The following is a 16140-nucleotide window of genomic DNA, read 5'->3' as shown; positions in this document are numbered from 1 at the left end:
AGCTGGCCGCCGCTGTGAACTCGTTTCCATGGAGGCGCTGTGTTCACGGGCCCACCGGCGGACCATGGGGAGAGGGGGAGGGGTGGATGACACAGAACCTTCGGCTCACGGCGGCGGCCGGTCCCTGGACGCTGCTCGGGACGGCAGGCAATCGCCAAAACAGCGTCGCCCGTCACGTTTTCCCGACGGTTAGACAGCTCGACCGGCTTGGTGCCGGCCGGTAACCGAGCGAACGTCCCGGAAGGAAAGCGTCCCTGGAGACAATTTTCTCGAGTTTGAAACGTCAGACGTCAATTGAAGGCGGTGCTGCCAGCTTTTGTTTGTCGGATGTTTAACACTTTAAACGTGTCGGGTCTGTAATTAAACGGAACTCGATTGATTGTAAGTCACTATTGAGGGGTCAGTATTAGTGGTGTCAATCTCAGAAAACGTATGTCCAAAGTCCGTCCAATGTCCAATGCTTGCGTCGATTGTCCGTCCAAAAATGTCCAAGCCAGCCATTTGTCCAAAGATGTCCGACACCTACGCAATAGTTTACACTCAACACTGTTATTTAATTTGCTTTTCATGTACCGTTACAAGCTCAAAAGTGTTAATCATATCGAAAGCTGAGCTTTCTAATAGCCAATCAATGTTAAACATGACTACTTTTTAAAAATGTTGAGGTGTAGCAAGCGATTGTCCAAAGTTGTCCAAAGCCTGCTGCCATTGTCCAACCGAATTCCGAATTGGACATTGGACAAAATCGGAATTCCGAAGATTCAAGTTCCGATTGACACCACTAGTCAGTATCACTCACCTCACTGTGTACTGTTTCCGTTGAGGTACACAACATACGAATACTGCATGGAGGAGCGGGCAATAGCAAAAAATATTGCCCGATGTGACGTCACTGTCGCCCGAGGGTGAAGACCTCCACAAGTGCTATTGCCCTCGGCTTCGCCTCGGGCAATAGCACTTGTTTCGGTCTTCACCCTCGGGCGACAGTGACGTTACAGAGGGCAATATTTTTGCTATTGCCCGCTCCCCCATGCAGTATTCGTTTTATTACATGGCCAACTCTCGGAATCTTTACTTAGTACCTACTCATTCATCCCGTAATAAAAAATATCCAAACACAAATATCATGGTACAATTGAATGTATTGGATATACAATCATAGCCACGTCACATGTCTACGGCACACACTTAGTTGTTTTCTGTTTTCTGTTTCTGTTTTCTGTTTCACGCCGTACTTGAGAGTGTGGAGACTCTTCGATTTGTAGCGTTCGCCGTCCTTGCGTTTTACAGTAGGGGAAGGTGGGGTAAGACGGACCAGCTAAGGTTTGAGGCCGCATATCTTGCTACACTGCTCTCGTAATTCATATTATTTGTAGTCTTCGGAATGCTCAATCCTTCCTCTGTTGATATGTGTAAAGACTAAATTTCAAATTAAAGACATCTAGGTGGTGGATGCTCTTAAAGAGGGACATGTCAAAAACTCAGACAAGAAAAAACGTGGGGTAAGACGGACCACCTGCAGCAGTGCCTGCTATCCGTTCATGTGTGTTACACTTCTGCTCTGTACTCTTGTAAGAAAAAGTAACCAGAATGGTAAAATAACAAAATGAGCCTTTATTCTTTACTCATGCATGATGGAAGTGCAGCTAAAAGCTGGGAACATGTGTGTTGATTATCGTTTGGCATGAATGCATGCTAACTGAGCACTTGCATGCATGGCTCACATGCAACAAAGACTCCTTCCTGAAAAATTAGCTTACTTAAACTTGTGCCAATGTTTTGGAAAAGAACTTTCCATATGCAGTGTACAATGGACCACCAGGGTAAGATGGACCACAGTGGTCCGTCTTGCCCCAAATCTAAATTCTGCCATTATCATGACGTATATGTCAAATAGCCCAACATTGCAAAACCTTGCCTTTCCTAAAGTGTGACTATAACTAAGTTTATAACTTTGTTCTTCACAGTAAAGTGCAAAATAGAAACTAATCATGCAAGAAAGGTGCCGTAATTGAATCACCCGTAGACCTCTTATATTACATCGGTTTGACGAAAAACAACATTTTTCTCAATAACTCAAAAGCTATGCATCCTAGCAGCATGAGCTCAAGGTGGCCATTGTTACGAAGGGAAACAAACATAGTGAGTGCATAAAGCAGTAGATAGGGGAGAGTGGGGCAAAGCGGCCACCCTAACGCTTCTCACGATGCCAACGCTTGATTTTTAAACTTGGAAAGATTCTTTCTATACCAATGTGATCCCTATTAAGTTGCCTTTTATTTCAACTGCGTTTTATTTCCAAAGGCGTTCACATATGAAAGATATTGACATAACTTTAAACCTATGCATATTGGCCACTTTGCCCCATACCCTGGGGCAAAGCGGCCACCGGTGTCTTCTCAAGTCACGATATGAGAAACAGAATAGTCGCCTTGTGTACGACTAGGGTATTTGATGGTGACAAGGTTAAGCGAGGATGGATGTTTACTTTATCATCTTCCACCTGTAGGTAAACAAAGAAAGGATTTTCATGAAAATATACATTTAATTGCATTATTTGGTAACTCATGCAACTGAAAAGTGGCCCAGATGAATACATGACGACACATTTGAATACAAATAATGTTTTTTATCCAGATGGAAGCAGCTTATGGCCAATTGGGGGGTGGCCACTTTGCCCCGGCCACTTTGCCCCACGCATACCGTCCGAGACAAAAATATTCCAGCTTAGCTATTAGTGGGGTAAAAAACATTAAAATTGGTAGAATACATGTACGATAACCATGCAATGCATGGACAAGAACGCTTATAAAAATTCCAAACAGTTATGGAATAACATAACATTTAAAAACTGTAAACATAGTTGGTAACCTGGCAAGAAATGCTTTTTCGTGTTTCACAGAACAATGGTGATGGGCCTGAAACCCCGGTCTGGCTCATTCGAACGACCGTGAAGAGAAGTATAATTGGAAATCATAAATTGGAACTGACGCCAGCTATGAAGGGCTAAAACGATGGGTGGCCGCTTTGCCCCGGGTGGCCGCTTTGCCCCACTCTCCCCTACCAGCAGCGGTTCAGCCGGGAGGGCTGGTGGTCCGTCTTGCCCAGGGGCGGATCCAAGGGGGGGGGGGTCACATGGGTCATGGCCCCCCCCTTGAGGCCCGGGGGCCCAAAGACCTGCCAGGGGCACCACCGGCCTATCAGGGGTATCACAGTCCTGACAGGGGCACCACAGGACCGCCAGGGGCACCACCGGCCTAGAAGGGACACCACGGGCCTGGTGCCCCTGGGCCCTGACAGGACTGTAACGCCCCTGACAAGCCTGAAGTGTTCCCGGCAGGCACGTGGTGCCCCTGACAGGCCTGAGGCGCCCCTGCAAGGCCGGTGGTGCCCCTGGCAGGCCTGTGGTGTCCATGGCAGGCCTGTGGTGCCCTTGCTAGGCCTCTGGTGCCCCTGACAGGCTTGTAATGCCCCTGGAAGGACTGTGGTGTCCCTGGGCCCTGACAAGCCTGAGGTGCCCCTGACAGGCCCGTGGTGCCCTTGTTAGGCCTGTGGTGCCCCTGGCAGGCCTCTGGTGCCCTTGCTAGGCCGCTGGTACCCCAGCGCCCGGAGAGGACTGGTGCCCCTGAAAAGTCTGAAGTGCCCCTCGGCAGGCCCGTGGTGTCCCTGACAGGCCCAAGGTGCCTCTGCGAGGCCGGTGGTGTCCCTGGCAGACCTGTGTTGACTGGTGCCCCTGCTAGGTCGCTGGTGCCCCTCACAGACCTGTGGTGCCCCTGGGCCTTGACAAGCCTGAGATGCCTGGCTATGACAGGCTCGTGGTGCCCCTGATAGACCAGTGGTGCCCTTGCTAGGCCTGCAGTGCCCCTGGCAGGCCTCTGGTGCCCCTGCACCCCTGCGCCCGGAGAGGACTATGGTGCCCCTGAAAACCCTGAAGTGCCTCTCGACAGGCCCGTGGTGCCCCTGGACCCTGACAGGCCCAAGTTACCCCTTCGAGGTCGGTGGTGCTCCTGGCAGGCCTCTGGTGCCCCTGGCAGGTCTGTGGTGCTCCTGGCAGGCCTGTGTTGACTGGTGCCCCTGCTAAGCCGCTGGTGCCCCTCACAGGCCTGCGGTGCCCCTGGAAGGACTGTGGTGCCCCTGCCCCTAGGGGTGCTCATGGGGCCAACAGGCCCGTTGTGCCCCTGACAGGCCTGTCGTGTATACTTACTAGACCTGTGGTGCCCCTGCTTCCTGGCAGGCCTGTGGTGCCCCTGGCGGGCCTGTGGCGCCCCTACAAGGCCGTAGGTGCCCCTGACAGGTTTGTGGTGTCCCTGGAAGGACTTTGGTGCCTCTGACAAGCCTGAAGTGTCAAGGACAGACCCTTTAGACGCCAGGGTCAAGTTCGTCGGACTGACGATTTGCTTACCTGATAACGTTCCTGGTAAGTACTCACTACTCAGCGTCCACAACATATATACACATAGCACATTCATATATACTTGCTTACAATTGGTAAATGTGGTTGTGGCTTAGAGTTAAGATACTGACTAAAAATAAAAAATAAAAAGAAAAAAAACTGAAAATGGGGGCACCACCAAAATAAAGTGGACGAAATCCGTTGAGTTTTTAATTTTGGGTATAGGTAGGGGCACCACTTCGATTCATGACCCTCCCCTTGGAGTTTTCCTGGATCCGCCCCTGGTCTTGCCCCGCTGGGCCGTCTTACCCCACCTTCCCCTAATGAAGAACTCCTTCACAGCGTTGTCCAGGACATCGTTGCTGTGCATGCAGCTTTCAACAGATATGCCTTTTACTTGTAAGAACTCAATGAAGACGTTTTCTGCTGATTTAATCACCTTTTTAGTGCCCTGAGCCCTGCGCGATGAAAATAGCTCATCCAATTCATGCGGCTCCAACAAATTAAATCGGGGCATTTGAACGGACATGTTCAAATGACGGCCCAGTTCTAGATGACTTGACTAGCCAATCACGAAATCAAACTGAACAGTCTGAGAACACGACGATAAAATTACGACATTTGAATTTTTGTTCAAACACCACTGCGCGAGCAACTTACTATTGACCGTTGACATGGCAACCGCTTCTCACCTTCAGAAAGGTCAGTAACCTGACACTGAAAGGTCAGTAACCTGATGCCGGGCAATAGTAAAGAATATCTCATGCCAAATTAACACGGGAGCCATGTAATAATGTGGCTTTTTAGCTCTTTCTAATAACATGCATCCAAGGACCCCTCATGAGCTAAACTGTCCACCCGTCCCTTATCTATCTGCGGCTCATACGAATCTTCATCAGAGTCCGTTTTGCACCGCTCACGTCATGTTCACGCGTTATGACTTGAGTCACTACCCACTGAGACTCCGGGTTAGATCTGATTCACAGACTGGGACTTTGCGTTATATCCGAGTCATCCACTGGAACTAGCTATATGTCGGAGCTGGACCACCCACCTTTCGGGACATCTAGGGAAATCAATAAAATGTAAGACGGATAAATAGCCATTCAGATTCCACGAATGCATTAGGGCAGTTGACGGACTAACATTCGGCTTTGCTCCTTTCGAAATATCACTGAATTGGAATTCCTTTGAGGACATGCGTTTGATCTTCGATGAATCAACTTATTTCTCGACAGCATTTACACTTCATAGCTCATTTGGATTTCACAATCTTCCACTTTTTTTATATTTTTATTTCAACATTACATAGCTGTGTGTCCGTAGCGGAATTGTGCACACGTTGCACCACACCACACACTACACACATGTACACACGTACACATCATACATAGTATACCCTTAATTTAAAAAAAAACATAACATCAACATGACTAAAAACATTATTAAAATTATGCAGCCCACCTGGCCCGGCCGGGCGGTGATTAACCCCCGGCATTCACCGCCCGACCCCGGGGAGATCTGGGGGATACCCCCCCACAATCTTCCACTTTGTACTACTATCCTAAATGTAATGGATAGTACGGCAACTCCCATTTGATTTCATGCCTTTCATCCAGCCGTCTATTGAGCAACTAACGTGTAGGTGTTTTGCTGAACATCCGCGTTAGGCAATCTCCAATGGATGGAGCCGAGCGTCGTCTGTTTCAGAGCACCATCCGTCTACATCTGTCGTACCCAATGGCCTAGTCAGTTCGACGGGATATGTAACTTATAGCCGGAACTTTCCGTCATAAATAAAACCGAACTGCGAAACTATGCGAGAGGAGGCCAGTCAGTCAATCAAACGTCTATCCCAGGACGTTAATTTTCGTAAAAAACAAAAATAAAATAAAATAAACACGAATGTAACATCGGTCGTAATTGTATAAAGCACAATTTATTTTGCCTATTGCTGTTGTATTGTAAATACGTAGGTACCTATTCAAAAGAACGATGGCATGTACTATCCCTGTGATATTGCACCGATGGGATTTCGCGAGAGAACAACAGAGGGCGAGCTCTTCCATTATTGATGGGGCACCAATGGTGCAGAGCCAGGCTCGAGTCGCAGCACTGGTTTACATTTTGAGTAGGTTGGTCTGTCGTCTGAAATGGATGTATAGCCTTAAAGAAATGTAACGTTTTTTTAAGTGAATATTTCAAACGTTTCGGATATGGATAAAATACATATGGTTAGGTAGGTACCTATATTTCAGTTTTATTTTTTCACAAATCGAGGTGCTCATAAAGCTAGGGAGTTCCTAAAGTAGATGACAAAATATATAACATAATGTAGATAACTTACCCTCGATGAACATCTAAAAGTCGTTTAATGACCATTCTTCTCGCAACAGTTTCCTCTCATTGAATTTTGGTTACCAATTGGATTACGTTATAATATGAATAAAATTGACCATTCGTAAATATATCGTTGGCTTCTTTTATATTAACTATTTTACGCACTTACCGACATAAATTGGGTTTCTTTGTTTCCGACTTAATTGTGTAAATTGTGTTATTGAGTTAACCGCGTTTACGATTCCCATTTACGAGCCTCGAAGCATTGCGGCACAGCGTGTATTCAGGCGCTAACCCCTAATGCCATCTAGGGTGATATAAATGAAACGGTAGTGTTGTTATTTCACACTTCACTATCCGAACGTTTTCTGCATGCATTTGTGCAATGTGTTTGTAAATTGTAATTATGAAAGAAGCGTATAAAATTATCACTATCCTGGCCCCTTGATATTCATCTTTAAACTTAACCCCAATGTTCATTGTTTCACTGAACCCCATCCTCTGATAGGACTTGGCGGTAGATGGCTCCTATGATAGGAGCCATCTACCGCCAACAGCCGCTCTATTTCGTGTCTTCCTGAGGCCGGTCTGCCCACCCCGCTCTGTACAGTGTTCTCCCAGTCGCAGTTCGCACCGTCCTCCGTCGGCAGTCAGACGCCCCGGCAGTCGGCTCGCCGAGCACAGATGACGGAATGACACGCCTGTCGTAACACCTGTGGCCCGTCACCCTGACGGTACAGGTGTTCCCAGACCCCCTCCCTCCCCTCTCGGGCAGCGACGATCTCTCTGGCAGCGAGGCGGTGTAACGGGCCTCTTCAAACAGCGGCATATCATAATAGTTTATTGTATAAGTCCTCAACATTGGAAAAGTACAAATGCCGTAGTTACAACCAAACTACTGTTAGGAAACCTCCATTGCTAGTCGTTTTTGTTTGACCGGACTGCAGCATCTGCTTGCGGACTGTAAATTTCGGCAACATGGGAGGTGGGAGGCAGCCAGAGTGCTGAATCTCGTAGTGCGAATATGTACTGAGTCCTGATTAAGGAGCTACAATAAACCACCGCACGGCAACACAGGTAGATATTCTGGAACACAGACGATATCGACGGCTGGCGGGGGCCGGGGGCGCGCCGCGCCGTCGCCGACCCCCGGCCCGCGCCACCCGGGAGGAGACAATAAATTAGTGGATATAAATTAACTACCGGGGCGCCGCGCGCGGGGCGGGCCCACCTACCGTAAAGTAACCTACCTCAAGCAACGTGACGCGCGACCTCACAGCTAATACTTAAGCAGATAACTTAAGTACGGAGCCGTCTGTACCTGTCTGAGACCGGGGGCTTAGGGCCCGGGCGTCGTCTACCTACAGCTAAACCAATGACAATCTCTAGTGTATATGCTAAAACAGGACAACGATGGCGGTCCGTCGGCGCGGCCCGGCCGGCCCGCTCCCAGAGGAGGGTCGGCCGCACCGCGCCGGCCGGCAGCTCCAACCCAGACGTGTTCGCGCGGCGAGCCGACGCTGCGGCGGGCCGTGGGCCGGCCGACCGGCCGGGACGGCGGCGCTCAGCGCCAGCCAGCCCCGGCCGGCCAGCAGCCCCGAGTATTCGCAGGTTTCCGAGTGGCAGATCTCAATATCGCATTATTGCCCGCGTTGTGGCGTCGCCGGCGCCGGCCTCTGCCCCGAGATACTCTAATAATTGGAATGTCAAAATGGCACGCCGACCAACACCGGCGTCGGAACGCGCCACTAAACCACCGATACACTTATATCGATATAGATAGAGATACGAGATAGGTGGAGACAAGAAAAGGAGACGATGTTAACGCGGCTGCGCACCGCCCCGGAACCGAACACGACTAGAGCGGCGGCGGCGGCGGCGCGGCCGCTGATTGGCTGACCGCGCGCTGACGACGGCCGCTGATTGGCTAGCGCCGCCGACCCCGCTGGCCGCGGGTACAACACATAAACGACACAGAAACGCTGACAGTGAAGCTAGAGAGAAGTCTGTACACAAAAGGCGACCGCTAAAGCTAGGAGGATTGATTGCATTCGCAGAACAGCTGACCACAACGCGGCACGCGCAGTGCCCATGTAGAAAATCGCCGCGGCAAATCGCAGTGCGCACTGCGCGGCTCCACCTTGCATATATGTAATTACGGGGAGAGGCTCTATCAAGCAAAATAAGTAGATGGATTTGTGCCTCGGCTTAACGCTACTACACCGAACAGAAATGGGACGTTCACACGCACACACACCTTAGAAAACGCTTATAGAAACTACGGACATCTCACAAAAAGGAATGCTCAAATGTAACAATGACTGTTCGTTGATCAAGATTGGCCGTTTAGCCCGGGTCGGTACCCCACGTGCCCGCGCGCGAGCGATTTGTCCCCTGTCTGCACAACACGCCCTGGGACTGATAGACTCTGAATTTTAACAGGTGTTATATAAAAAGATACAACATTTGCGGTGATCACGGGTTGGCTGCGCGTCGTAGCGCCGCCCTAACAGGCCGCCGCCGGCCGGCCGGCCGGGCTCGCCGATCCGGTCCGGCCGGGTCGCGCGGGCCCTTCTCTCTCTGTATTGCATCTGGAGTGGGTGGGATGTGTGCCGGCGGCGGGGGCGCTCTCTGCCGGTGGGTGTCTGTGTGCCAGTGGGGCGGAACGGGCGCGGGGCGCGGCGTCGGCCGCTCACGGCTGCAGTTTAAGACGGGAGGGGACGAGCGGCGGGCCGAGGCCGCGACCGCTCCGGAATGCCATTTCTTCATATGTCTACCGGTCAGTATAAAAATAGTGTGTGCTTCTGCCTCCATGGAAGTTGGCTGGCGCGCGCGTGTCGCTCTCCCTCGCTCTGCCGGAGACCGGTGAGGGGGGGATGGGGTGGGGGTGTGAGAGTGCCGGGGGCGCCTCCCTCCCTCCCCCTCCCCCTGCGGCCGGTCCGGCCGGCTCACGGGACGCGTACACACGGGGAGCAGTGGTAGTGGCGCGGCATGCTCGCTCGACACACACGTCAACTCAGCTAAAAAGCAAAGAGAAAAGAAATCATAAAAAGCCAAAGTAACTTTTATTTCATCAGCATTACTAACAGAGAAACACTACTTCAAACAAATGAACGAATGAACAAAAATAATATTCATGTTGGCTTTCAAAACCAAGAAAATTAGTGTTAGAAGGCTACACGGCCTAGAAATCCAAAAAGCACAGTTAGCCTATACCTAATAAACTCAAACTAACCTCTAGAAGTGACGAACTAAAGACAAAATGAAGAACCAATGCAGACGGCGGGCCTCCGCGCACACCAACTGAAACTGTGAAACGCAACGAAACCAAGCTGCTGGAAACACTGGTCTAGACTCTGTAAATATGTACGCGCCGGGGCGCGATTTCTCCCGCAATAAATACCATAAATAAATAGGCAACAGTCGGGCGGGGGCGGGGGCGGCGGCGGGCGGCCGGTCGGCCCCCGCCGCCACACTGAGTGAGACATGACTAGACGTGGTATTGCGCCGCCTCCGCCTCTCGCGCCGCGCGCCTAGGGTTCCCTATCTCTCTCTCGCTGCCTATCGTGCCGTCGTCGCCGGCCGTCCCGGCGCCGCCCAGTCGGCACCACAACCCCGCGACACTGTGAGATCATTTTCATGACTATTAGAAATATATCAAACTCTGGGCGCGCCCGGCGCCGATACGTTGCCACCATGCGCGCCTGCATGTATGTGTGTGTGTGGGTGTGGTTCGGTCATGACTAGCATCGCCGTTTCGTCTGGCGCTCCCGCCTCGTCCCCCTATCGCTCTCTATCTCTCCAGTCTCTGTCTTTCAGCACCCTCCCGTGTTCCCTCGCTGTCTAGCTGCCGGGACGCGCGTGTCGCCGTGCCCAGCCCGTGCTGAAGCTCGCCTCTTACGACTTGTGCTTGTTGTTGCTCTTGAACGACACCTGCAGCACGCGGTTGCCGAGCGCATAGCCATTCAGGCTCTGGATGGCCACCAGGGCGTCCTCGTAGCTGGACATGGTGACGAACCCGAAGCCCTTGCACTTGTTGGTCTGCAGGTCGCGGATGACCTTGACGTTCTGGACGGCGCCGAACGGCCCGAACAGCTGCCAGAGGATGCTCTCCTCGGTCTCGGGCGCCAGGTTGTAGACGAACAGACACCAGCCGGAGCCGGTCATGGCCGTGCCGGGCAGCAGCGAGTTGGCCAGCAGGTCGCCGGCCATCGGCGAGTACCTGCAACAGGCGCGCGCGCCGGCCGGCCGTCAGCGGCCCGCACCACCCGACTGCGCGCGCACTCACACCTACAGACGAGCCGCGGCCACACTGTCACGCACACACGCACCAGCACGCACACACGCACACAGGCCACACGGAGGGACAGGCCGGGGCGGGGCGGCCCGCGCCGGCCGGCCCCCGGTTAGAGACGCGCCGCGGAGGTCCGGGGATGGGGGTGAGTACCGGGGCACCGGGCGGTTAGACGGGTTAGAGAGGACCGGGGAGGGCGGGACGGGGTGGGCCGGGTCCCGGTGCAGCGGACTACTACGACATGCGGCGGCGAGAAAATATTACAGGGCAAGCACGCCGCATTCAAAAGCCGGCCACACACACGCACACAAACATACACAGACTGGCAACAGAACGGGGCAGGTAGCGCGGACAGCACGCCAACCACCGAGCAGGGCGAAAAGCCAGTTAGAAGCAAACAGATCGGTTAGAGCGAAAGCAACACATCAAACTACGTACAGAAAGCATGTCAAAACAGAGATGTGTGAGAGACAAAAAATAGATGAGATGTATACTGACCTAAAAACGCCCTTCGATACAGCCATGGGCAGAACTTTGCCAGGACTAAAACAAGTAAGAGAAAAATACATCAGGTGATGTCCAGAAATGAGTTCTCTAAGTAAAGCGTGCAGAAAACGATAAACGAGAACAAAAAGCCTGACTAATGATGCGTGAAACAAAAACGAACAAGCCGTCAACTGACAATATAACGATATGAAGTACAAGCGACACGTCAGAGCTCTTCAATATAATCATCAAAACGGATAGAATAAAAATGACTACTCATGGCAAATGAACGGCTAGACAATGGCGGCGTCGCGCCCGGCGCCGTCGCCGCCGCCGGGCGCGCCGCCAGCGTCGAGCAATAACGGTGATGCGCGCGCGAGAAAGAGACAGACTGAGAGAGTGTGTGGTGGGCGGCGGCGGCGGCGGCGGAGGTGGCGGACCATCCGTCTGTCCGGTCGCCGCCGCCGCCCGGTGACAGCATGCTTACATGTCGGCTTTGGGACCCAGCTTCCAGCAGGACAGTGGGGCCACGACGGGATCTATGATTGCGGCGGGTGGTGCGCTACACAAAACAGAGAGAAGGCGACGCGCCGGTCAGACAGGGCCGGCCGGGCGGCGGGCCGGCGCCGCTGGCACCTCGGCCGCGGGTTAGTCTCAGCGGCGGTACACTCCCCCGGCTCCCCAGCTAAACTGTCAGTTTAAGCTGCATTAGAGTACACGTCAACGACTCAACAACTCACGTGAAAAATTGCAAATCAATCTCGAGTCAACGACCAAAAAACAACATTACACAACATTGCAAAGCTAGATGGTTTAAATAAACATGCAGCACACTCTGAAGCTGGAATGCAAGCTTTTGCAATTTGAGCAAGCTCGACAAGCGGTTCTACAGCTCGCACTAGTTCACAGGGCTCATAGCAGCTCCCGCACGCACGCCAAACCGCCACCAAAATAGCCCTGCACTCGTCTGCTGCGGAAGTGTGTGCCGTGCGCCGTGCAGGGGGAGATGGAAGGGGGGGGGGGGGCGCCGACAGGTCACAGAGCAGAGGGCGGCTGGCAGGCGGCCCGCGCTCGGCCATAAACTGGCCAGAGACACGGCAAACGGGGAGCGGCCGCCGAAATACGGCCAAACACACCGAGTAGCGGCACAGAGCGCAGATAACCCATCCAGCCAGACTGTCAGAGATCGCATCTGAAGGACAGCCTAGGCAAGCAGCGAGGATCGTAGGCAGTGAAAGCAAGCAAAATGGGCATAGAGGCTGACGTGTTCACGAGTAGCACTGGCCAAAGCACGCTAACGCAAAGCTGAATGAAAAAGGAGAGTAGGCTACAAAAGCGGAAAGTCGGAGGGGTAGATGGACAGTGGACACGTCAGCAATCAGCATGCAAATGGGAGAAGCGCCGAACATGCAGCCGGCAGGGCGGGGCGGGTAAACAAGCTCGGATCTATGACGCACTACAAAGCTCGAGTGTGCGACAGCCAGACAGCCAGAGTTGCGGCGGCGGTGCGGGCCGGGCGGCGCCGCGGTTAGTACCTGGAGCCCGTCACGGGGATGTTGTACCTGAATCGGCCGGCCGGATGGTGGATCGGCCCGGCCATCCGGCGCGCCAGCGGCAGGTACGCCGCCAGCGGCGGCAGACCCTTGGCGTTGTTGCTCGGGTTGTTGGCGAACTTGACGGTGATTGGCTCGGTGCTGCCCTCGGGCACTGTGCCGTTCAGCTTGTTGATGGCCCGCTCGGCCTCGACGCGCTGGTCAAACCGGATAAAGCCGACGCCCTTGGAGAGGCCTGCCGTGTCGGTGGGTCACCGTCAGCAGGGACACGTCACAGCACTCTGTCACACGGCATCAACACAACAGGAGCACAGCAGCAGCTACCGCCGTCCTGGTGTCGGCAACATCAACCCTATAGACACCGCGGCGCAGTCAGTACCGTCCCCAGAGCCGCGGCCGAGCCGAGCGACGCGCCGTTTGATCCGCCTGGAGAATCCACCGCGAAACATTTAGCCTCCACTACATCAAAGCGCGCCTCACTCCTAAACCGCTTTTGACGGCAGATCACACGGAGCCTAAGCGGTTCTCTAAAACAGCCCTCGGGACCTGTTTATCGATTTGACAAAATCCCAGCTCGGTCAAACAACATGGTTTCCCTGGCGACAGACTATGACAACTGCGGACCTGCCCCCGGACCTACAAAACACCCACGGGTCATTACCCTCTGCGGTCATCACAACACAATCAGACGCCACCGGGCGTCATCACGCGTCATCACGCGCCATGAGACTCCCGTCAGGACGCCTCAGTCCGTGTGTGTGTGTGTGTGTGAGGGGGACGAGAGGGGAGGGAGCAAACGACCGCCCCCGCTGGTTTCTCAAGAGTGCCGGCTATCTCCGACGTGGAGCATAGCATCAAACACTCATCAGCAGGCCCGGCAGACGGACACAAGCGCCGCCGACTAAGGGCACAGCAGGCACTGGGTATGGTCTGTCTCATTAGAAACCCAGAGTCTAGAGCCCGCAGTCTGAATGGCTCGACCAGGAGTCACCTATCAGCTTGTACCACCAGTACCTTGTGGGGTCTCGCTTCCGGCTCATTTTTAGGGGTTGGAGTAGTCACAAGGCCGGCAAAATAAGTGGTTAGCCTACCCAGTAAGACAGTCCGCCGAGTTATCAGTGCCGTCCCTGACAGTACACTCAGCCGCAGCCCGTCTCTATCTCTCCGGGCCCATCGACCCAAACCGCCCTCGGGCGGTAGCAGCAACAGTCGTACAGACAGACAGACAGACAGAGTAGACAGACGGACAGAGGGACAGAGATACAGAGAGACAGACGGACAGAGAGACGGGATCGCCGGCGCCTCAGTTACCAGGGGCCGGCCGCTAAATGCACCAATAGTCGGCGCCATCGCGCCACGATAGCCGGCGATACCGTGTTGATTTCCCACCGGGTCTAACAGAGAGATGACCACTGCGGCGTTCCATCGCCGGCCCGACCCGCCGCGTCTCCGAGCCCCGGCAGACGCGCGCCGGACCAGACAAACAGGGCAGACCGCCGGCCGGACAACGAGCCGCTCAATGAATAGTTGAACACAAACGCTGTGCAGTGGAGCGGTTGCCTCAAACAAAGTCTAAACTACTCACAGCCGAGCGGGCGGAGCCGGCAGTACACTGCCGCACACATAACCCCCATTGACCGCAGCAGTTAGTCGCACCGTGGCCATCTGAGGTAACCCCTCACCACCCCAGAGCATCCTGCCGGTCCCCACTCACCAGTCATGTTGTCACAGAGAATGCGCGAGGTGATGATGCTGCCGTAGGGGGCGAACATGCACTCCAGGTCCTGCTGGGTCATCGACTTGGGCAGGCCGCTGACGTACAGGTTGGCGCCCTTGATAGCCTCCGAGCTGGGCCGTGCGTACGATACCTGTCGGTAGACGGAGGAAGTGGCAACGCAGGCACATCAACAGAGCATAGGCACAGGTAGGCAACGGAGGAAACGGAGAAGAGGGAGATGAACAGAGATAGGGGAGAGTGGGGAAAGATGCCCAGGGTTTTACTATGTCATATATTATTCGAAAATGATGATCGGAAAGCAAAAACTTGGAGTTACAACGGAAGCCGACATCATTTTTCTCCAAAAATATCACACTTTTGTGCCTGAAATATGATGACTTTTTTTGCTATTAAGCATTTTCCTGAAGAAGTGAAAGGGGGCATCTTACCCCACAGGGTGGGAAAGACGCCCCCTGGCGTTGGGGAAGATGCCCCCTGCACTTTAAGTGGCATAAATGGGCACGTGAATCGCCTGAACGAATCAGTAGTCCCTTCGAGACTGCAGTAGACACCAAACGTCATCGTAAGGGCCCTCAAAAGTAGTCGTAAGGGGCTTCAGAGGTCATCGTTAGGGCCATCATAGTCCAGCGCGGCCAAACAAGCCTCCGTGGTGGCGTTCGGAGACCACTGTGGGGCCCTTATAGGTCTTCATGATGCTTGAGGGCCCTCGAGCCCATCGTGGGGACCTCAGATGCCAGCACGGCCCGTGGAGCCAACGTGGGAGCCCTCAAAGGATGTCGTGAGGGGCCTGTGAGCCAATAATGGGGCCCACAGAGGCCGTCGTGAGGGCTCTCAGAGTCAGATGCCGCCCAAAAAGTCGCTGTGTGTGCCGAGAGACTGGCATGGGGAGCACCCGACCGTACTGGACTCTCAATAGTCCCAGATCGGCTTTTGTATCTATCACAAGTATGTAATAAATGAATTGACGGGCTGCTTGAAGGACAGCCTAAGGATTTAGGGGGGCGTCTTTCCCCATCAGGACAGGGGGCATCTTACCCCAAGGTACCGAAGCAACATTAAATCAGTACAATTTGTTAGCCATAAAACTTCACCCTGAAACAAACTATTCGGGACACAGTACCGCATGTTAATATATCACGACTATAGCAAGGGACTCAAAAATTATCTACCTTCTTTGATATTTACAATGTTTTGACACCAAAATATTTTTTGAAAGCAGCAAATAAAAAACATGCAATCACCAGCCAGCCGTTGCCCAACTGAGCTTCGCAAATTTTTGTGCAGTTAACAAGGCAGACTTCCGCCTTACGCTAAGAACATTAATTTCCAGGTTCGA

General features: G+C 53.2%; 1 protein-coding gene across 18 annotated transcripts in view; it reads right to left on the bottom strand.

The window, feature by feature from the left end:
- Positions 1-9779: 9779 nt before the first annotated feature.
- Positions 9780-16140, bottom strand: part of LOC122381535 (ELAV-like protein 1) — a 40172-nt gene continuing 33811 nt past the window's right edge. For 3 of the 18 annotated variants that reach the window (XM_043365812.1, XM_043365815.1, XM_043365822.1), the window contains 5 exons: positions 14781-14934; positions 13076-13301; positions 12001-12075; positions 11526-11570; positions 9780-10955 (listed from right to left, as the gene is read on the bottom strand). In XM_043365812.1, coding sequence (XP_043221747.1) covers positions 10631-10955; positions 11526-11570; positions 12001-12075; positions 13076-13301; positions 14781-14934 — 825 coding nt within the window. In that variant the 3' untranslated portion in view covers positions 9780-10630. Of the gene's footprint in view, positions 10956-11525; positions 11571-12000; positions 12076-13048; positions 13302-14780; positions 14935-16140 lie in introns of all 18 variants that reach the window. The other 15 variants (XM_043365811.1, XM_043365820.1, XM_043365813.1 and 12 more) reach the window with 5 other exon arrangements.

The sequence above is a fragment of the Amphibalanus amphitrite genome, unplaced genomic scaffold, assembly GCF_019059575.1.
Source record: "Amphibalanus amphitrite isolate SeventyFive unplaced genomic scaffold, NRLGWU_Aamphi_draft 000121F_arrow, whole genome shotgun sequence".
Classification (NCBI taxonomy): Eukaryota; Metazoa; Arthropoda; class Thecostraca; order Balanomorpha; family Balanidae; genus Amphibalanus; species Amphibalanus amphitrite.
This window is presented reverse-complemented; position numbering and strand designations above follow the sequence as displayed.